This window comes from Lacerta agilis, chromosome 8 (assembly GCF_009819535.1).
Source record: "Lacerta agilis isolate rLacAgi1 chromosome 8, rLacAgi1.pri, whole genome shotgun sequence".
Taxonomy (NCBI): domain Eukaryota; kingdom Metazoa; phylum Chordata; class Lepidosauria; order Squamata; family Lacertidae; genus Lacerta; species Lacerta agilis.
The window spans coordinates 11,452,158-11,474,538 of NC_046319.1; the positions used below are offsets into that span (position 1 = coordinate 11,452,158).

A 22,381-nucleotide genomic window follows, 5' to 3' on the forward strand; every position below is an offset into this window, starting at 1 on the left:
TTAAAAGACGCCTGCTTCTTGGGAGAAAAGCAATGCCAAACCTAGACAGCATCTTAAAAAGCAGAGACATCAACTGGCCGACAAAGGTCCGTATAGCTAAAGCTATGGTTTTCCCAGTAGTAATGTATGGAAGTGAGAGCTGGACCATAAAGAAGGCTGATTGCCGAAGAATGCTTTTGAATTATGGTGCTGGAGGAGACTCTTGAGAGTCCCATGGACTGCAAGAAGATCAAACCTATCCATTCTGAAGGAAATCAGCCCTGAGTGCTCTCTGGAAGGACAGATCCTGAAGTTGAGGCTCCTATACTTTGGCCACCTCATGAGAAGAGAAGACTCCCTGGAAAAGACCCTGATGCTGGGAAAGATGGAGGGCACAAGGATAAGGGGACGACAGAGGACGAGATGGTTGGACAGTGTTCTCGAAGCTACCAACATGAGTCTGACCAAACTGTGGGAGGCAGTGGAAGACAGGAGTGCCTGGTGTGCTCTGGTTCATGGGGTCACGAAGAGTCGGACACAACTAAGTGACTACAAACAAAATTCTACACCAGGAAGCTTCTCCTGCGTTTGTTCTCGCTGCACACACAGAGGCATACATTTGTCACCTTGAATCAAAGAAACCTGTCCACTGTACCTACCTCACAGGATGGTTGTAAAGAAAACAAATGTGCGAGGGAAAAATGGGGTGAAAATATTTTTTAGTCGTAAGCTGCCTTGAGTCCCTGTCAGGGAAAAAGGATAATAATAATAATAATAATAATAATAATAATAATAATAATAATAGAAACTGTGAGAATGATCAGGAACATATCGGGGGGTAAATCCTATTGAACTCAGTGGCACTTAGTTCTGAATAAAAAATACTTTGGATTGCAGTATAAGGCTGTGCAGTTTCTACCCAGTTACCTGGGAGTAAGCTCCAATGAATACAGTGGGATTTACCTCTGAGTAGACTGCGTACAGCTCCATTTACAATAAAGGAATAAACACTCCATGAGTTTCCTTTAAAAAAAAAAAAAACTGCAAGCAACTGAAGCACTGCAATTATCATTTTTTTTAAAAAAAGTGGATTGGTGACCTTTCCCTTCAAAATTATAGGAAGGGCTTCATATGCCAGCTTCACCATTTCCCTCATTTGGCGTGGGAATTCTATTTCCAGTAGAAACAGCACACACAAACACACACACATGACTTTTAATTGTTCTCCGAGACATAGAGAGGAGGGAAAAGGAAAACCAGGATATTCTGGGTTCAGATCAGAAACTGGGGTGGCATCTGTAATTCCAGGACTGTCCCTGGAAAATCAGGACATTTGTAGGATATGCTATTATGCTCTTCTTAACTGGGACGCGGGTGGCGCTGTGGTCTAAACCACAGAGCCTAGGGCTTGCCGATCAGAAGGTCGGCGGTTCGAATCCCCGCGACGGGGTGAGCTCCCGTTGTTCGGCCCCAGCTCCTGCCCACCTAGCAGTTCAAAAGCACATCAAGTGCAAGTAGATAAATAGGTACCGCTTTGGCGGGAAGGTAAACGATGTTTCCCTGCACTGCTCTGGTTCGCCAGAAGCGGCTTAGTCATGCTGGCCACATGACCCAGAAGCTGTATGCCGGCTCCCTTGGCCAGTAAAGCGAGATGAGAGTGCAACCCCAGAGTCGTCCGCGACTGGACCTAACGGCAGGGGTCCCTTTGCCTTTTAACTGGTAATCTACAATGAAGGGTTATTGTAGCTTCTTGCTTTCCCATCCTTCTTACCTACTCGGGGGCAAACACCTCCATGGGAAGTTCCAGAGGAGCCAACGAACACACAGGTATGTTTTCCTGACAGCAACGGCCCAATGCCATCAATTCAGAAAACACCCTCCTTTTACATCTTGTAGACAAATCCGTATTCCTCCTCCACCTCCTCCACCTCCTCAAGGCAACAATGGGCTGTTTTCCTCCCCTTTCTCATTTTTTCCCCCAAAGGTGAAATCTGAAAACACTCTTTTTACCGCAAACAAACGCCACACCACGGTAATTCAGACAATTTGAGTGAGGCTGGCTGAGAATTACAGATGCTTTTAAGTGCTCAGCGCTGGGCCGGCAGAAAATGGTTCTGCCTGCAAATTGTGTTTAGTTCTACAACGTTCACCGCGAGGAGAGGAAGGCGGCTGAGCGAAGTCCCTTCTGGAGGAGATAAGGGCCCCGTTGACAGCTTAGAGGGCTCGGATTTGGAGATGTGTGAGCAGCAGAGAGGAACGGGAGCAAGCAATTCTCTCCCCCCTCCTGTGTTTTTCTTTCTTCTTGGGAGGGGTGTGGAAAGATCTGCCAAGAAGGAAGTTGCGCTGATCAAAACAAGGCACGTCCCTTCTCCTTTGGGGCCCTTTGGTCTTAAAGAAAGGACAAGCATTTCTCCCCAAAGGAGCTCTGAGTCAGGAATCAAAAACTTATAGAGTTGGAAGGCACCCCCAAGGACAAGCTAGCCCAATCCCCTACAAAGCAGGATTTCTGGACGGATGGCCATCTGACCTCTGTTAAAAAACTTCCAGTGAAGGAGAGTACATCACCTTCCGAGGGAATCCCTTTCATTGTCAAACAACTCTTACGGCCAGAAAGTTCTTCCTAATGTTTAGTCGGAATCCACTTTCTAGTCGTCTGAATACATTGGTTCAGGTCCTACCCTCCGGAGCAGGAGGAAACAAGCTTGCTCTGTCTGTCCGTATGACAGCCCTTCAGGTATTTTGTGTTGCACATTTGAAATGGGAGGCGTAATTGCTGCAATTCTGCACGTCGGACTGAGGTCAGGAAAGGAAATCATGCCAACAGAAAACTGTTGCTTCCTGAATCTGCGGAGATTTTTTTAACAGCACGGTTTTTTTCATTCGTGTATTTTTATTAAAGATTTTCTTGATTTACAAAAGTATGTGCAATGGCTCTCTCTCTCTCTCTTACCCCCCCCCCCCCCTGTAACATTTTTTTATAAATCGGTTTCATTTCTTGAGACATTAGGAAGAAAAGGGGGGAAGAGGTGGAGGGGGTGAGGAAGAAAAGGGGGAAAGAGGTGGAGGGGGTGGGGAAGATGGGTGGGGGTGTTGTTGGGTGGCGATGTTTCTATTTTACTTAATATATGTGGGGTTTTGTGCCAGCGTTGCTTGTGCAGGTTCTCTGCTTTTCGCTTCTGTTCCTTTGGTGGTGAGAGAGGTTGGGGTTGGCCTAGGGTGTGGTTGTTCATTTGTGGTTGGCTGTGGTGGTCTTTGTTTTCATGTGTGAGTGGGGTGTGTGTGTGTTTTGGATCAGGTTAGCCTTATTGATTCGTATGCTGTTGGTGAGTTTTTGTCATTGTCTTGTTGGGCTGTGTGTGTGATAAAGGGGAGCCATACTGGGGTGAAAGCGTCTTCTTCTATTTGTCCCCGTGTCAGTTTCAGCTTATTGGTTAATTTTTCGAGTAAGGCTGTTTCCCATACTGTTTGGTACCATTGGTCCATGCTTACTCCCGACAGGTCTCTCCAGTGTCTGGTTATGATGTTTCTGGCTGCTGAAAGTAGGTGGGTTATGAGTTCTTTGTGGGGTAAGTGGCCATTATCATCTTGGAAGATGTTTAGTGGGGCCAATTCTGGGGAGATTTCTAATACTTGCTTGATTATTTTACATATTTCTCGTATGGCTGTTGTCCAAAATAGTTGGATTTTGGGGCACTCCCACCACATGTGGAGTTATGTGCCTATGGAGGTGCACCCTCTCCAGCATTTTGGTGAGGTTTCTGGGCATATTAGCACTAGTTTTCTTGGTGTTAGGGACCACCTGTAGGTGAGTTTCAGAATGAGTTATTTTCTTTTTGTTGATATGGATTTAAACGTTTCCGTTCTGTTGAAATGCACTGACATTTATCGCATGCCTATTTCCACCGGGTTGTATCCAGTATTAACCCTACTCAGAGTAGGCCCACTGAAATGAAGGAATGTTGGAAATTTTGTCCCATTAATTCCAGTGGGTCTGCTTCATTTTTGGATAAGACCATTAATTAAACTTCTAAGTTTTGGCGAACACCGATAACGAGGATATCCAGTTTGCAAAACTGTGTTTGCATCCACACCATGCATTGAAAGCAGACGCCTTCCGTAACCCTCCCTGTAGTTTTCCCACCACAAAGCTATAAGTTCTGGGATAGTTCAGTCAGTAGAGCATGAGATTCTTAATCTCAGGGTCATGGGTTTGAGTCCCATGCTGGGCAAAAGATTCCTGAATTGCAGGGGGTTGGAGGAGATGGTGGTCCCTTCCAACTCTACAAATCTATGACACTATGATTCTAATTCCCAGTACCCATAAAAACTATAGTTCCCAGGATTCTTTGAGAGAAGCCATGCATCTCTGTGTGTGTGTGTGTTGCGGATGTCATTCCTCTGCTCCTGGTTTCCACAAGCACCAGAAAGCTTCAGAATGGCAATGTCTGGGTGGCAAACACAAAAGGCTAATTGCCAGCTTGTAATGTATTCCAGCACAAGGCTGCCTTCAGGCTAGGCCATCCAGCATCCTTTCCTCCCGTTTGTAATTGGTGGTTTGGGACTTCCAACTCACTCACTCTTCGTGTTTTAAAAAGGCAGTGATAAAAAATGGGGGAATGGTGCCCTGGGGCATGAGCTGAGTTCCTAGCAGAGAGAAGCCGTTCCCTCCAGCATTCACCTGAGCTGAGACACAGAAGGGTCAGGGCCTTGGATACCTCCCAATCCCTTAGTGGTGGCAGCAGCAGCAGAAGTTTGTTGTTTGGCTCAGTGGCAGAGCAGCTGATTTGCATGCAGAAGGTCCCAGGTTCCAATCCTGGCATCTCTAGGCAGGGCTGGGAAACACCCCTGCCTGATACCCTGGAGAGCCACTGCCAGTCATTGTAGACATCTCGGCTGTGAGTCCTGGAAGACCTGCTCCCTGTCTTTTCCTACCTGTCCTGGGAGGGTGGGACTGACTCCAGCTACAAAAGCTGAGGCTGCTGAACTTGGGCACTCCAAGCGCCCCTATTTTCCAGGGACAGTCCCGGATTTACAGAAGCCGTTCCGGTTTTTGATTTGATGCTGGAATGTCCCCCTTTTCCTTAGGACATCCCTATTTTCATCAGAGAAATGTTGGAGGGTATGGAGTTATCTGACCCATGAGCAATCTCGTTTAGAAAGGTTTTTAAATGTTTAATGTTTTGTTATGTTTTTATATAATAACACTCTTATACATGAATAGTAAAATAATAATCATCATCATCATCATCATCATAATTGAGTAGGACCTCCCTATTAAACCACAGAGCCTAGGGCTTGCTTATCAGAAGGTCGGCAGTTCGAATCCCTGCGATTGGGTGAGCTCCCGTTGCTCGGTCCCAGCTCCTGCACACCTAGCAGCTCGAAAGCACGTCAAAGTGCAAGTAGATAAATAGGTACCGCTCCAGTGGGAAGTTAAACGCCATTTCCATGCGCTGCTCTGGTTCACCAGAAGCGGCTTTGTCATGCTGGCCACATGACCCGGATGCTGTACATCGGCTCCCTCGGCCAGCAATGCGAGATGAGCACCACAACCCCAGTACAGTCAGGGGTCCCTTTACCTTTACCTTTATTTTCATCAGAGAAATGTTGGAGGGTATGCATGTATTCAGATAATCGGCCATCTCTCTCTCCCTCCCTCCCCCCCCCATCTCTCACACACTGACATTCTGTTTATAAATGTACTGCAGAAACAAGTTTTGAGGTCAAGATCACAGAAAGGAACTAAAAAGTTCCAATGCAATCCCCTCTGTGAGTTCCTTCGCTGTTGGGGCGAGGGGTGGGGGAAGCACTTTCTCTGATATGGAAAGAGAACAAAGTCAATAAAGATGAAAAAAAAGGAACAATACTCTTACAAGCAGGGGGGAAGAGAGAGAGGGAGGGAGAGAGAACATTTTGCATTCCAAGAGGAGAAGGAAATTGTCAAGTCAGGGAATATGTAATCAATTAGTAAAGCCCCAGAAATACTTGCAAAACAATAATTAGTCATGTCAGAAAAATTCCACAATAATTAAACTGGTGGCTGAGCAGAACACGGGCTGCCAAGGAAACAAAAGTCAGGATTAAAAGGAAGAGAAAGAGAGATAAGCGCGATCCACTTTGCTGTGGATTCCACTGCTAGCCAGCATTGTGGAATTGCATCCACATAACTGCTCCCCCCCCCCCGGCTTTTATATTTGTCAGCATCCAAAAACTCTGAAGGAGAAATAGATGGCGGGTACAGGATGAGCCAACATGGTGCCCTGCAGAAGTTCTGAATTGCAATTCTCATCATTCCTTCCCAGTGGCCGCTGCTGGTCATTGGGATTGGTGTGGGCAGGGGCGGGGAAGGAGGGAGCCATAGCCAAAATCCACAGAGTCACTGGCTCTGACGCCCCCTACTGTTCAGCTCCCTGCCTTCCTCCCTAACAGCCTCAACAGGCACTGATGTGGGTCTGGTGCAGAAACTTCAGCTGGTGGCTTGGCTGGCAATGGGTAAAGAAGACTACTGCCAATGTGTGCTGTTGTTGTTGTTGTTGTTCAGTCGTTCAGTCGTGTCCGACTCTTCGTGACCCCATGGACCAGAGCACGCCAGGCACGCCTATCCTTCACTGCCTCCCGCAGTTTGGCCAAACTCATGTTAGTAGCTTCGAGAACGCTGTCCAACCATCTCATCCTCTGTCGTCCCCTTCTCCTTGTGCCCTCCATCTTTCCCAACATCAGGGTCTTTTCTAGGGAGTCTTCTCTTCTCATGAGGTGGCCAAAGTACTGGAGCCTCAGCTTCAGGATCTGTCCTTCTAGTGAATGTGTGCTACTGGTGTTGAAAGACCTGCACCGGCTTCCCATCTGCTACTGGGACAGGTTCAAGGTTTTGGTACTGGTGTACAAAGCCGTGGACAACTCAGGCGCAGAATACCTTATGCCCGTACGTTCCAAATGGGTCACTTGTGGGATGTGACACAGATAGCAGTCAAGTACAACATTCCTAGAGTGGACATGAAAGGGGATGTTTGCTCTAGCCAGTCGGAACTTCCTGTTTCCTCCTGGGCTGGGACATGTGACCAGAGGTGGGCGTGACCTTACCTGTGCAGGTAAAGAAAAGCACAAAGCATGCAGCCATCTCTCTCTCTTCGACTTCCTCCTTGGGAGGACCAACAGCTAGAGATGCCCTTTTTGGCATCTTTCAGCCAACAGAGGACAAAGAGACTATCTTCCATATATATATATATATATATATATATATATATATATATGATGTAGCTAAGTCTGCCTTCAGGGATCCATCTGTGAACTGATGATGCTGTGCGTAAACTGCTTTTATATCTTTAAATAAGATTGTCATGTGTTCATTCTTATAAGAGGGAAAATAAGGGATCTTACCAGGAATCTATACAGTGGTACCTCGGGTTACATACGCTTCAGGTTACATACTCCGCTGTCCCAGAAATAACACTTCAGGTTAAGAACTTTGCTTCAGGATAAGAACAGAAATCGTGCTCTGGCGGTGCAGCAGCAGCGGGAGGCCCCATTAGCTAAAGTGGTGCTTCGGGTTAAGAACAGTTTCAGGTTAAGAACGGACCTCCAGAACGAATTAAGTACTTAACCAGAGGTACCACTTTATTGAGAAGCTTAAACAAGCCTGCAACCAGCTACCCACTGTGCATTCAAAGGGGAATGTTTAAAACTCTGCTAAGTTATAGAACTTGCTAGAGCAAGTTAGGAAGGATATTAATAAACAATATACCGGTATACACTCCTGCCTCCCTGATCATTCCCACATCACTGAGATCATTTGGCAAGGGAGCCCAACAGTAGGTGGCCCTAGAGCCATTGAGAGGCAGGCCCAATTTGTTCTTGTTTTCCCCCACCCCTCCTCCATCCTGCTGAGTTTTACAAGGGGAACACTGAGCCAAGGAAGAGGAGGAAGCTGGCAGGCAGGGCTACCCCTCTCCCCCTGGGGCTGGGTGTAAAGAAGGAGGCTGGTGTGGGCTGGATGAGGGCAGACCGAGTTTGGTGGGGCAGCAGCTAAATGGACTGGCCTCCAATAGCTCAGATCAGGGTTTCCCAAACTTGGATCTCCAGCTGTTTTTGGACTACAATTCCCATCATCCTTAGCTAGCAGGACCAGCGGTCAGGGATGATGGGAATTGTAGTCCAAAACAGCTGGAGACCCAAGTTTGGGAAACCTTGCCTTAGATTAAAGAAGAAGCTATCAGAGATGAGGAATGGAGTTCAGTTAGGAATACCGGAAGCTGCCTTTTACCAAGTGCATCTTGTTCAATCTTGCTTAGAATTGTCTACACTGACTGGCAGGAGTCTCCCCCTACTCGAGCTGAAGAAGCCAGGGATGGAACCTGTGACCTTCTGCTTGCAAGGCAGATGCTCTACCCCTGAGCTGTGGCCCTTCCCCAAACCCTTCCCCATCTAGCCTAGCACCCTGTTCTCACAGCGGCCAACCAGATGCCCCAATGGCAAACCCGAAAGGAGTTCAGGATAGGGAGCAGTATACGTTCCTGGCATCTCCAGAAAGGACTAAAGCAGAGTTTTCAAGATCGAATGCGGAAGTTAGCCGAAGCTGCAAGGGAGGCAAGTGAATGAGATCACCGGCATGCGGGTGGATCGTTATCCTCAATGCTTTACGTTCCCCGGCGCTCAGGAAAATTAAAATACAAGTCCTGAAATATGCTCAGACCAATTCTGAAGAAATAGCACCCAACGTAACGAGATGCGATATCCCAGCCTTTCTCCTTAAATTAAGCCTCTCTTTAGCATTTTTATGCCCCAGTTTGGGTTTTTATAAGCCTGCCCGTAAAGCCAACAGCATAATTAGTAATAAATCCAAACGCGCAAAGAGTGATTTCTTGCTTTTGAGGGGGGTAGTGGCATTTATTTATTTATTTCCCCACCCCACCCCGCTCCCTCTCTACATGCACGCAGTGCCTGGATCCATTTTTGTCTGAATTTATGTCAATCCATCTCCACACGATTCCATCCCACCCGGTGGCAGAACAGGCAGGGCTTCCAAGAAAGCCAAGCTAAGCCTGTCACTGCCGAATGTCAGACAAACGGGACCGCATGCCCCTCCCCGCGACATCTGGTGAGCTGGAGGGGATGGGTGATCAGAAGGCAGGGAGCTGGAAAGGGGCCAAAAGGGATGGCAGAATCCAAATCTTCCCCGTGTGGAAAAGGCAGAACCGTCCATTTACAAATGCCGTAGGGGATCAAAAACGCAGCACCTGGAACCTGTGATGCGTTTAGCAAGTGGAGAGGCGAGGTTCGCCATCAGAAGGTGACCACAGGACAAAGGTGCCCGGGTGACTTATGAATAAGAATGTAAGGAGATCCTACAGGATCAGGCCAATGGCCCATCCAGTCCAACATCCTGTTCTCACAGTGGCCAACCAGATGCCCAAATGGGAAGTCTGCAAGCAGAACCCAAGCAAAACAGCAACTCTCCCCTTTTGGGGTTTCCAGCAATTAATATTAAGAAGCATAGAATTATAAAATTGTAAAGGACCGTGAGGGTCATCTAGTCCAACCCCCCAGCAATGCAGGGATCTTGTACCCATTGTGGGGCTTGAACCCATGACCGTGAGATTAAGAGTTTCATGTTCAACCGATTGAGCTATTGCTGCTTCCAAATGCGGAGGGAGAATGTAGCTAATGTGGCTAGTAGCCGTTGATAGCTTTATCCTCCAGGCCAGGGTTTCCCAAACTTGGGACTCCAGCTGCTTTTGGACTACAGTTCCCATCATCCCTGACCACCGGTTCGGCTAGCTAGGGAGGATGGGTGTCGTAGTCCAAAAACGCTGCTCAAGACTGACCCTCTGTCTGATCCTAGGAGGCTCCTCCTACATTATTAGGTATGCTTAAGAACATAAGCCTGCTGGATCAGGCCAATGGCCCATTTAGTCCAGCATCCTGTTCTCACAGGGGCCAACCAGAAATAAGTACCGTATATACCCAAGTATAAGCCGACCCGAATATAAACCGAGGCACCTAATTTTCCTACAAAAACCTGGGAAAGCTTAATGACTCAAGTATAAGCCGGTTCACCTTTGCCACTGTGGAGGAGGAGGAGGAACGAGCAGCCCGAAAGCAGCCCTTTGGGCTGCTCCTTCCTCTTCCTCCTTTGCCAAGTTTGCATTTATGCGAGCAGTTCAGGAATGGAACAAGCTGCCTGGGGAGAGTAAAGAACCGCCGTTCTTGTACGCTTCTTAAGGAATGGTTGGCTGGGGAGAGCAGGTGGCGGCACGAGCGGAGAGAAAGGGCTTCTTTCTCGCCGCCCCCACCACCCGCCTCGAGTATAAGCCGAGGGCAGCTTTTTCAGCACAAAAAAATGTGCTGAAAAACTAGGCTTTATACTCAAGTATATACAGTAAGCAGGACCAAATTACAAGTGCTCTCTCCTCTCCTGGGGTCCCTGGAAACTGGTTTTCACAAGTATTGTTGCAGAGCATACCCATCATGGCTGGTAGCCATTGAAAGCCTTGAATTTGCCCAGTCCTCTTTTAAATCCACCCAGGTCCGTGGCCATCCCTGTCTCATGCAGAAGTGAGTTCCACGCTTTGACTATGTGCTGCGTGAACAAGGGAATCGGAGGAGAATTTGCCGATTTTCGCTTATCCGCCTGATTTCTAGAACGGAAATCAATCCAACAGATACTATTGGCATTCACTGTGCCTGTTGCTTCTGATCAGCAATCGATATGTAATTGATTGATTACATTCCCCCCACTACCATCACCTTTACATTGTGTTAAATTTCGTGATATTCATGCTTATTCTTTATTTATTGCATGAATATCCTACCTTCTTCTCCAAGGAGCTCAAGGTGGCCTATACATGGTTTCTCCCCTCTCCTTTGATTCCCCACAACAACCCTGTGAGGTAGGGCTGAGAGAGGCAGTGACTGGCCAGGACCACCCAGTGGCTTTCATAAATGAGTAGGACAATGAGACGGGGCCTCTAACCAATGGTCTGGTGCTCTAACCACTACACAACACTGGATATGGTGTCAGTAGACCTGAAAGGGCCAACCAGGTGCCTCAGGTTGCTATAAGGACTCCCAGAGTGGTCCCCTTTCCTAATTTATTCATCTAAGGAATTCAAGGTGGTGTTCATAGTTCTCAGGGTCCTCCTTATTTAATTCCCACAATGACTTGTGAGGTTGCTTAATCTGAGAGGCAGGGAGTGGCCCAGGGATGGAAGTATAGGCTAAGTCGGGATTTGAATCATGGTCTCCCAGATCCTAGTCCAAACACACAAGTCTAACCATGCTGGCTCTATAGAGATAGAAAGATAGGTATTTAGGTAGATATGACAGGTGTACTGGAAGAAGCAAAGATCACCAGTGTGATTCTTCAACATCAACTTCATTGGACTGGTCATGTTGTGCGGATGCCCGATTATCATCTTCCAAAGCAACTACTCTATTCCAAACTTAAAAATGGAAAGCGTAATGCTGGTGGTCAATGAAAGAGGATTAAAGACCCAGCATGGTGTAGTGGTTAAGAGCGGTGGACTAGTAATCTGGGGAACCGGGTTCGCGTCTCCACTCCTCCACATGCAGCTGCTGGGTGACCTTGGGCTAGTCACACTTCTCTGAAGTCTCTCAGCCCCACTCACCTCACAGAGTGTTTGTTGTGGGGGCGGAAGGGAAAGGAGAATGTTAGCCGCTTTGAGACTCCTTCGGGTAGTGATAAAGCGGGATATCAAATCCAATTCCTCCTCCTCCTCCTCCTCCTCCTCCTCCTCCTCCTCCTCCTTCTCTCAAGTCAAATCTTTAAAAAATGTTGTATAAACACTGACAACTGGGAAACACTAGCCTGCAAACACTCCATTTGGAGAACAGCCTTTAGCAAAGGTGTCATGGGCTTTGAAGACACTCAAACTCAGGACGCAAGGGAGAAACATGCTAAGAGGAAGGCACGCTTGGCAAACTCTCACCGTGATCAACTCCCGCCCAGAAACCTATGTCCCCACTGTGGAAGGATATGTGGATCCAGAACTGACCCCCCACAGTCACTTATGGACTCACTGTTAAAACCGTGTTTATGGAAGACAATCTTACTCAGCTACAAGTGATCGAAGAAGAAGAAGAAGAAGAAGACAAGATCACTTTGTACACCACATAGCACAGCACCATTGCTAACAGATGCTAAATGGGAGCTTGGTAGCACCACAAACCCAGTGTCGAGTGAGCCTCCATCTCTTGGAACCAACAGACTTGCAAAATATAGGGTTGGTAAATCGCACCTCTGGGCCGCTAGAGGGAGCCAAACAATTTCCCATGGGCAATGTAAAGCTCACCAGGGAGGTAGAGGAGGGAGACCTTGTGGGTGGAGGTGGGAGAGAGAAGGGCTTGGAAGGGTTGCCCAAAGCGGTACTACAATGTCACGCTGCAAAAAAAATTCAATGAATGGGGTGCTGATTAGGGCTACAGTTTTAAAAATAGGCGATGTGGCAGGATGTAATTAATTAGAAAGATTGGCAAGGGAGGGGCAGAACAGGGGAACCATCAGCAGAACAAGGGAGAGGGAGAAGGAAGGAAGGAAGGAAGGAAGGAAGGAAAGCAATTGTAGAACTGTAAAGTGGGAAGTAGTTACCCCCAAGGGTCATCTACTCCAACCTCCAGCAATGCAGGAGTCACAGCTAAACCATCCCTGATGGAGGACCACCCAACTTCTACTTAAAAACCTCCAACAAAGGGAAGAAGGGTATCGGGGTGATCCAAGGAAGGATGCCAGTCAGCAGTTTGCAGGCAGTGGAGAATTGTCCACCCTCTTGTGAACCCCAGAAAAGCCCTGAAGCTGGTTCAGGACAAAGGGGGTCCCATCTGGTCAGGAGTCCTGCTGTCACAGTGGCCACTCAGATGCCCTAATGGGCAACCCACAAGCAAGACCAGAGATTAACAGCAGCACTTTTTAAATTATTATTATTCCCATACAATGGCACCCACGGCCATACTGGAGATGGAGCATAGCAATCATGGCTAGTAGCCATTGAGAGCATTACCCTCCATTCATATATTCTGAGTCGGACCAGCGGCAGTGGTTCTCCATGGTTTCAGGCAGAGGGTCTCTCCTGGCCGTACATGGAAATGCCACTGGGGATTGAAGCTGGGACCTTCTGCATGCTTTACTGCTGAGCTACAGCCCTTCCCTAAGGAGCAGAGGAGATCTAAGGTCCAGATGGATACAGTGTGTATGTGTGGGGGGGGGGGAGAGGAGGAATAATCACAGAGTTGGAAGAGATCCTGAGAATCATCCAGTCCAACCTCCCACAATGCAGGAAGAATATGCCGCTGTCCCCTATGGGGATCAAAACTGTGGCCTTGGCATCATCAGCACCATGCTCTAACCAACTGAGCTATCCAGTGGAGATGGCCAGGAAGCCAAGCAATTGGTGTGGGGTCCCAGCGCAGGGATGTCTGGATGTGATGGTTACTCATGGTCACTGTTAGTGTAGAGATCTGCCAAACATAAGAAGAGGTTGCTGGATCAAGTTGAAACCCATCCAGTCCAGCATCTTGTTCTCACAGTGGCCAACCAGAAGAGCCTGCAGGATGAGGCCAATGGCCCATTGAGTCCAGAAACCTCTTCTCACACTGGCCAACCAGAAACCTGCAAGCCGGGTCCAAGAGCAACTCTCCCCTCCTCCATTTCCCAAAAACTGGTATTCAGAAGCATTAACGCCCACAGAGCATAGTCATTGTGGCTAGTAACCACTGATAGCCTTTATCCTCCATGCATTTGTCTCCTCTGAGAGCCAGTGTGGTGTAGTGGTTAAGAGTGGTAGACTCGTAATCTGGGGAACCGGGTTCGCGTCTCCACTCCTCCACATGCAGCTGCTGGGTGACCTTGGGCTAGTCACACTTCTCTGAAGTCTCTCAGCCCCACTCACCTCACAGAGTGTTTGTTGTGGGGGAGGAAGGGAAAGGAGAATGTTAGCCACTTTGAGACTCCTTCGGGTAGTGAAAAGCGGGATATCAAATCCAAACTCTTCTTCCTCCTTTTTTAAAATCATTTTGATGGACATAACTGCCTCCTGCAGGAGCAAGTTCCACAGTTTAACTATGTCCTGCATGAAGAAAAACTTTCTGCACATAGGTTCTCGAACTCTTTGCTCATCTGACCTCTTTCAAGAGCTGAACCCTGACAAAATACCTTAATCTTCTGAGGGAGTTTAAGGCTGACCAGCCTGCCTGAAACCTCTTAAAGAGCTGCCCTCTGGCATAAATCTTGCCTATTTTTTTTTTTGTTTAATTGAGAAAAGATTGCATTTTTTCTCTCTTGTAAATCTTCCTCGCCTCATTCTCCACTTCCCCTGCGACACGGCAGGCCCTGTCGCTCTGGCGTCTTGAAGTGGTGGGACTTCCTCTTGCTGAAAATGCATTAATTTGTAAATATCTTCATTTATATGTAAATGTGGATGCCTTATCCCTTACGCCTCCCCGGCCAATCGCGAACAGCGTGCAGGCTGTTTTCGCATCAAACTGCTCTTGCCTTTATGCAACGATTTTTGGGTTGCTGGGCTGACAACTCCCCCCTACCCCAACCCCAAATATTATTGTCACTTTCACTCCTTCCCTTGCCATTATTATTTTTTATTTCAAATCTCACTTCTTCTTCCCTCCATAATGGAAGCACTCCTATCTCCTGTCCCCAGGCTGGATCGTATGTGTGAAACAGAATTTCCGTGGTCTTACAAAGCATTTTGACATCCTCATTTCCAAAACAGAAACCTCCCCTCGTTTTCATTTATTTATTTTTAAGCAGACGGTGGACTTACAGGGCGAGACAGATAAGAATAAAGTAAGAATGAAAGAATGAAACAGGTGTTTCCTGGGTTGGAGGGGTTAGATTAGATGACCCTTGTGGTCTCTTCCAACTCTACAATTCTAGGATTCCAAGAACCCTGGTCTAGAGGCTACCAGCAAGAGAGAAAGAGAAAGGTCCGAGGGTCAGAGAGAGATATCTGGGAGGGTGGTCATTCCCCATTCTGGGTCTGAAGACCCCCTCTTTGTCCTGTGGCAATACTGCTCCCACCCTTGAGTGGGGGTGAATCTACCACACCCTGCCTGCCCTAGAAAGAGGAGTCCATGGGGCCACTGCAAGGACAGGATCCTGTTCTTGCAGTGGCCACCCAGATGACTGTGGGAAGCCTGCAAGCAGGATTTGAACACAAGAGCACTCTCTCCTCCAGTAGTTTTCTGGCACTCATAAGGATTGCTGCCACAGACTGGAGGCAGAGCCTGCCCACCATGCCTACTAGCCATTGATATCCCTCTCCATGAATTTGTCGAATCCTCCACCTCCACCTATGTTGGTGGCCATCAGTGCCTCCTGTGGCAGTGAGTCCCACAGTTTAACTCTGTACTGCGTGAAGAAGCCCTTCCTTTTATCCATCCCAAATCTTCCAACATTGGATGTCCACAAGTTCCAACGCTACGAGAGAGGGGGGAGGAACTTTTCTATATCCACTCCATCTTATCCTTGCAAGCCTCTAGGCCAGATGGGGCCTCGGTCTGATCCACTGATGTTCTTCTTTATAACCGAAATCCTCAGAGATGTGGGCTCCGCCACTGTGGAGGCTCTCAGCAATTTGGGTGAATGACACCCACCGATGAAATTGTTTCACAACAATATATTATTTCTGCACTTGGTGTGATCCGTGAAGATGAACCTTCTCCAGGTTCATTTTTCAGCTTGAAAGAAGTGATCCCTTAACTTTTAATCATAGCTCTGTTTACAGCATCCCTGATGAACAGATTTCTCCCCCCCCCTCAATTATTTTTGCTGTGGCTACAGCAGCCACTACTCACCCCTCTGTTTTCATTCCTTCTCGAGCGGGCTCAGGGAATCAGGGATCACATGGTCACTGCAGTGCTTTGTAAGCAATCAGATTTTGCTGCTTGCTGATGTTACATTAAAGTCCATTTGGAATAACAGCAATACTTTTCTAAGGCAGGAAAGAGTGGCCCTCCAAAAGTATATGGACTTCAGCTCACATCAGTCCAATAATGCAAAGCCAGTGGTCCCCATCACTGCATTAAAGGTACAGTAGGGGCAGCAAGGGACCCAGGTGGCACTGTGGGTTAAACCACAGAATCTAGGGCTTGCCAATCAGAAGGTCGGCGGTTCGCATCCCTGCCACGGGGTGAGCTCCCGTTGCTCGGTCCCAGCTCCTGCCCACCTAGCAGTTCGAAAGCACGTCAAAGTGCAAGTAGATAAATAGGGACTGCTCCAGCGGGAAGATAAATGGTGTTTCTGTGCGCTGCTCTGGTTCGCCAGAAGTGGCTTAGTCATGCTGGCCACATGACCCGGAAGCTGTCTGCGGACAAACGCCTGCTCCCTCGGCCTATAGAGCGAGATGAGTGCCGCAACCCCAGAGTCGGACCCTTTACCTTTACCTTTAGGGGCAGTAAAGGCAAGTGATGGCCTAGTTCAGAGATGAGGAACTTGTGGCCCTCCAGATATTGATGGACTTCAACTCCCATCAGCCCTACCCAATATAGACAGTGATCGGAGTGATGAGAGTTGTAGTCCAGCAACATCTGGAGGGTACCATGGGTTACTCATCCCTGCTTTGAAACAAGGCAGAGTGGTGATGGAGTTAGCTGGAAGCAGTAAAGGTAACCGCTGGTCTAGTCCAGGGATGGGGGACTTGTCACTCTCCAGATGTTACTAGGGTCGCCAGTCCCATCAATCCTAGCCAGTGGTCAGGGATGATGATGGGTGTTGTAGTCTAGTATCAGCTGGGGGGGAGGCACAACATTCTCAAACCTGCCTCAAAAGAAGACAGGGTAGTGATGGAGGAAGCTAGCGGCAGTAATGGTCTAGAGATGGTCTAGTTCAGGGACGAGGAACTTGAAGGGCCACAAGATTCCCAACACTGCCCTAAGGTCACATGGGTGATCCTAGCAAATCAGGGATCATAAATCATCTGGGTTACAAGTGCTTCCCCCCTCAAAACAAACAAACAAAAAACCCTAAAACCGCCCGAAGGGGGAGTGCCTGTAAGACTTTGATTTCATTAAATTGAAGCTTCTCCATTCAGCTCTGTCCTAGAATATACAGAGTCTGGAGAAAATATATCAGAGCACCTTAAAAAGTGATGTCCTGGGGGGGGGGGAGGGATGAGGAATCCGAAGGCTTTCAGTAACATCACAAAGCAGGGCGAAAGCTTCACCCAAGTTTGCACACTCTTCTGAAACGGTTGTGTTGGCCTAATAAAGGTATCCTGCTAACGTGGAGTTTGTAGCACCCTAAAGACAAAGACATCTATTGTAACATAAGCTCTCCTGGACTCAAGTCCACTTCATCAAATGCACGAAGCGCTAATTTCACTTGTCGGGTGTATAACAGCCAGGTCAAATGGCCGTGAGAGGCAAAGAACTGTAGCCTGCGACAATTCAATTAGAGCTGAAATGCATGCAGAATGAGCACGGGGGGCCCTTCACCACCGCAGCATCGTTGCCCTTGGACAATGAAGACCACTCCAGGGGGGCATCCTGGTGAAATGGACAGAAGCGGTCATTGGTGCTGCCCACATAGCCTAAGCGGTGTCTCATCCTGGAGTCACGGGGAAAGAGGGTGTCAAAGACCCATTCCTATTTTTCCCCGTCTCCAGCATTTGAGAGCACCAAAGTGGAGCTTCTAAACCACCGAGAACAAGAAGTCCTCCCACACTTTTGTGCTGATTGGATACAATCAGAGGGAAAGGAGGCAGTTCAGCTACAGGGGAGAGTCTGCTGGAACCATCAAGTTTTTCCACCTGCCTTGCCAACACACCCCATGCCTGGGACCCTTATAAGGAAAAGATGCTGTTAAATGATTATTATTTTTTCTGATCTTCCCTTAATTTTATTTTTTCCAGTAGGGGATGTTCTGTGCCTTTTAGACAGGAGCACAGATATGACCCTGTGTCATTGTTTGTATTTGTATTGTGGCATTTGCATACATCTGTTTATTCCTGTGAGCCTCTTTGGGGCTGAAAGGCAGAATATATATACCAGTTACATCACAAAACGTAGGAGTGAAGATCGGTTCCTTGGGTGCCTCTGGAGAAGGGGCACTGGACGAACACAAATGAGTTGTTGTTCTGTATGCTCCAGAGCTAAGCATTTAGGAAACACCGAAAACACATGTTTCAAGAGAATGGCGTGCAAGTTCTGTCCCGTATTTTGAGAAGTTAGCTCAAATGCACATAAATGTATCGAACCAATGTTGGAAATGTAAGGACTATGAGGAGTCATTCTATCATATGTGGTGGGCCTGCAGGAAGCCAAAGGCATAAGATATAATGACATTTATGATATATAATATGATATAATATAATGAGATATAATGAAAATAATGATATAATGGGCATGAGATATAATGAAATTAAGAAACATTTTAAAGTGACTTTCCCCAAGATCCCAGAATCCTTCCTGCTGGGGATATTAGACAGTGAAATCCCAAAGGAAGCCTCAAGGGTATTTATGTATGTGACTACAGTGGCAAGGGTTCCCCATGCACGGAAATAGAAGGAGGAGAGAATACTCTCAAAGGAAGAATGATGGATGAAAATCTTGGGATACGCAGAGATGGCAAAACTGACGGCACTGATAAAAGATACAAATTTAGAATCCTTTAAAGAAGACTGAAAAACCATTTCTAGTTTATATAAAAAGTTATTTACCATATGCAAAGGCCACAGTGGGGTTTGAAGTGTAAGAAAACAGCAGAATATATTAAGAAACATGTTAGAGAGGAGGAAATCAGATAAAACGGAACCTTAAACCGCAACTGTATGCAATTTGAGTTATAAACATTGATGGCGGGTGAGCAGGGAGTCTCTGGTTTTGTTGAACCGGAATACAATTGCCTGAGTAACAAATGTAACTTTCTCTATGGAAAGAAGAATAAAATATTATTCAAAAGAAAGGCAACACACAGAGATCTCCCCTGATTGTTGCAATGCAACCCTATTTATTGGTATTGTATACTTGCACAATTATCGTATAATCTTAGAAGGGGGCATGGATCTGAGGGGACATGGCTGTGACTGTCACAAATTTGCCACTAGGGCACTGTCTGGGCTCTGCTGCTCACAGGGAGGGAGAAGGGCTGGGCAGTGGGGTGGTCAGAGCAGTGTGGACACGTCAGCAGACCGAACTAGACACTAGGCCAATGTGCCGACGCAGCATAGACTTCCTTCCTGGACCTCAGGAAGCAGCAGGGACTTCAGTGCCTGGAGGCGAGATATGTGGCATTGCCCGCCATCACCCGCCACTCCTAGAAACGACATTGACAGCGACTTACCGCACCGTGGACTGGTACACCAGGTCCTCCCTCTTACGGTAATTCTCCATGTGCGACTGGTTGGTGGAGAACATTGCGTCAAAGGTGAAGATCTTCTGTTTGATGGTGCCACCATCCGTCACCTGCCAAGGGGAAAGGAACGCAGTTGGAGGGGGTCCAGAATGGGAAAGCAACTAACAGGCTTCTAACGAAACTCTTCAGAAAAGGGCGAGTTATTTGATGAATCGTGGAAGTTTAGAGTTGGAGCCCCCAAGGGTCATCTAGTCCAACCCACTGCAAAGCAGGAGGCTTCCTTCCTTCTTCCCTCGCTCCCTCCCTTCCAGGAATCAGTTACCCAACTGCTCATATGGCTTTGCAGCTGAACACCTTACTCCATTGTTATGTACTGAGCTGAATCCTAGAACAATAGGACCCAGAATGCAGCAGTCTGATTGGTCCACTTGACCCACCCAATCCAGCTCCAGGTGGAAGTGAATCAGTGACCTGATTGGCCTACAAGAGCAGCCAATCCGGCTCCTGGAGGAAGTGAATCCACAACCTGATTGGACTACAGAAGTAGCCCGGAATTAGCCAATCGCGTGGGGCCCATTGTGTAAATAATGTATATACAGCAGACGTTTGGGGGGAAGATTCATTCCTTGCTACTATGAGCTGAATGAAGAGCATGAAATTCACACTTGACTACGAGTATATTTCACCCATCTTCCTCCCTGCAGAGGAGCAGCTGGAAAACTGTTGCATTGCCAACTTGTTCTGCCAGCGTGATGGCGTGGAAGGTAAGGACTCTCAGACTGCAGAGGCTAGTGGTTAGAGTATCTGAGTGGGACATGGGAGACCAGGGTTCAAATCCCTGCTGGTGTTGAAGCTCACTGTGCGGCCTTGGGTCCAGTCACTCTCTCTCAGCCTAACCTAGCCCACAGGGATTAAATGAGGAGTCCGGAACAGGACCTAGGAGACCAGGATTTGAATTCTCCCCCCCCCCCCCCCAGTGACAAAACTCACTGCAGGGACCTTGGTGCGAGCCACTGTCTCTCAGGCTAACCTACCTCACAGGGTTGTTTTGAGGATTAAATGGGGAGGGGGAGAAGCACCACCTTGAGCTCCTTGGGCGAGAGGTGAAATATAAATGCCATAAAGAGTAATAATAACAAAACAGCCACCACATGTAATTCTTATTTCTCTCTCTTTCTCTCAGACCAGCCAGATACTTCAACGTTGCCCTCCCCTCCCTGTTTCCACCCTTTAGCCAAAAGATTAGAAAACATTATTCTCCCTCTCCTTCTCTGCTTAGCTGCAGTTAGGGCATGTTTAAAGATAAATTAGTACAAACGCAGCGAGAAAAAAAGAATTACCCAGGGAATATTTTTCCCCTCCAAAAAAAGAAGAAGAAGAAAAGATATATATTTGAAAAAGGGAAGGGGGAATAAAACACAAGGAAAGAAAGCAGCCCACTTTGATCCGCGAGCTTCAGCAATCGCCATTCAAAGACCGGCAGCGGGGGAGATGAAACCAGAAAACTTGCCGGAGGGCTTGGAGGAAGACGAGGGAACGAGGTTGGGCCACCGCCGAGCTCTGAAGATCAGGCCGCAGCTTTTAAAGTCTTAGCAAGCATCAGGGGGGCAGCAAGGCTTCAGATCTTGCTTGGTTATTTATCTCCTGCACATTTGAGCACACATTTTGCAGGGTTGCATTTCCCCCCCCCCAACCACTCTTACATTATCTTGTGAAACACACAAACACACACACCCGCCATAACCTTGTGGTGGATTCTGAGGGCACAGCTAGCTACAGATCTAATCTGCTTTCACAGTCCCTCCATTCTGTTCGCACTGAACTGCAGACCCTCCAATTGTCCCTATTTTGCCAGGGACATCCCTGATTTAGAGAAGCCATCCCAGTTTCTGATTTGATCCTGGGACGTCCTTCTTTTCCTTAAAGGTAAAGGGACCCTGACCATTAGGTCCAGTCATGGACGACTCTGGGGTTGTGGCGCTCTTGCTTTATTGACCCAGGGAGCCGGCGTACAGCTTCCGGGTCATGTGGCAAGCATGACTAAGCTGCTTCTGGCAAACCAGAGCAGCGCACGGAAACCCTGTTTACCTTCCCACCAGAGCAATACCTATTTATCTACTTGTACTTTGACATGCTTTTGAACTGCTAGGTTGGCAGGAGCAGGGACCAAGCAACGGGAGCTCACCCCGTCGCAGGGATTTGAACCACCGACCTTCTGATCAGCAAGCCCTAGGCTCTGTGGTTTAACCCACAGTGCCACCCGCGTCCCTCCACTTTTCCTTAGGATGTCCCTATTTTCATCGGGGAAATGTTGGAGGGTATGGAGTTATCCAACCCCCAAGCTGTCTGATGGCAATCCTGTATGTTTAATGTTTTGTTATGTTTTGATACATGTTGGAAGCCACCCAGAGTGGCTGGGGCAACCCAGTCATATGTGTGAAGTACAAATAGTAAAATTATCATTACGGAATGGGATGCCCTTTTTCCATCAGAGAAATGTGAGAAGGGTATGGAACAGAGGTGGTTTGGCCCAGTTTCCAGCCATGCAGGCGAGAATTCCGGGCCTGGAAACTTGGAAACCTTTGGCCAGTCAGAACAGACAACTCCATACCCTCCCACATTTCTTCGATGAAAATAGAGATATCCTATTCCATCATCATCATTTGATCATTTATACTATGCACATTTGCCTGCGTTGCCCCAGATGGGCATAGGTAGCTTCCATAATATATAAAAACATAATAAAACATTAAACATTAAAAAACTTTCCTATACAGGGCTACCTACAGATGTCTTCTCCAGGTTGCATAGTTACTTATCTTCTTGGCTCGGGGGTCAGATAATTCCATACGCTCCAATATTTCTCCGATGAAAATAGGGGTGTCCTAAGGAAAAGCGGGATGCTCCGGGATCAGATCAGAAACTGGGACGGCTGCTGTAAATCCAGGACCGTCCCTTGAAAATAGGGGCACTTGGAGGGTCTGCAATACCAAGCCCAATGGACCCAGTGGCTCAACTCCACAGGAGGCATAATTCATGGATGTCCAATGAAACTTAATGTTGCTCAGGGCAGAAATGAAAAGG

At 47.6% G+C, this 22,381-nt stretch overlaps 1 protein-coding gene across 2 annotated transcripts in view; it reads right to left on the reverse strand.

Annotated features, from left to right (window-relative positions):
* The window catches only part of IGSF21 (immunoglobin superfamily member 21), a 211,873-nt gene that overhangs the window by 68,470 nt on the left and 121,022 nt on the right, over positions 1-22,381 (reverse strand). For both annotated transcript variants that reach the window (XM_033159468.1, XM_033159469.1), the window contains exon 3: positions 19,286-19,407. In XM_033159468.1, coding sequence (XP_033015359.1) covers positions 19,286-19,407 — 122 coding nt within the window. The remainder of the gene's footprint in view (positions 1-19,285; positions 19,408-22,381) is intronic.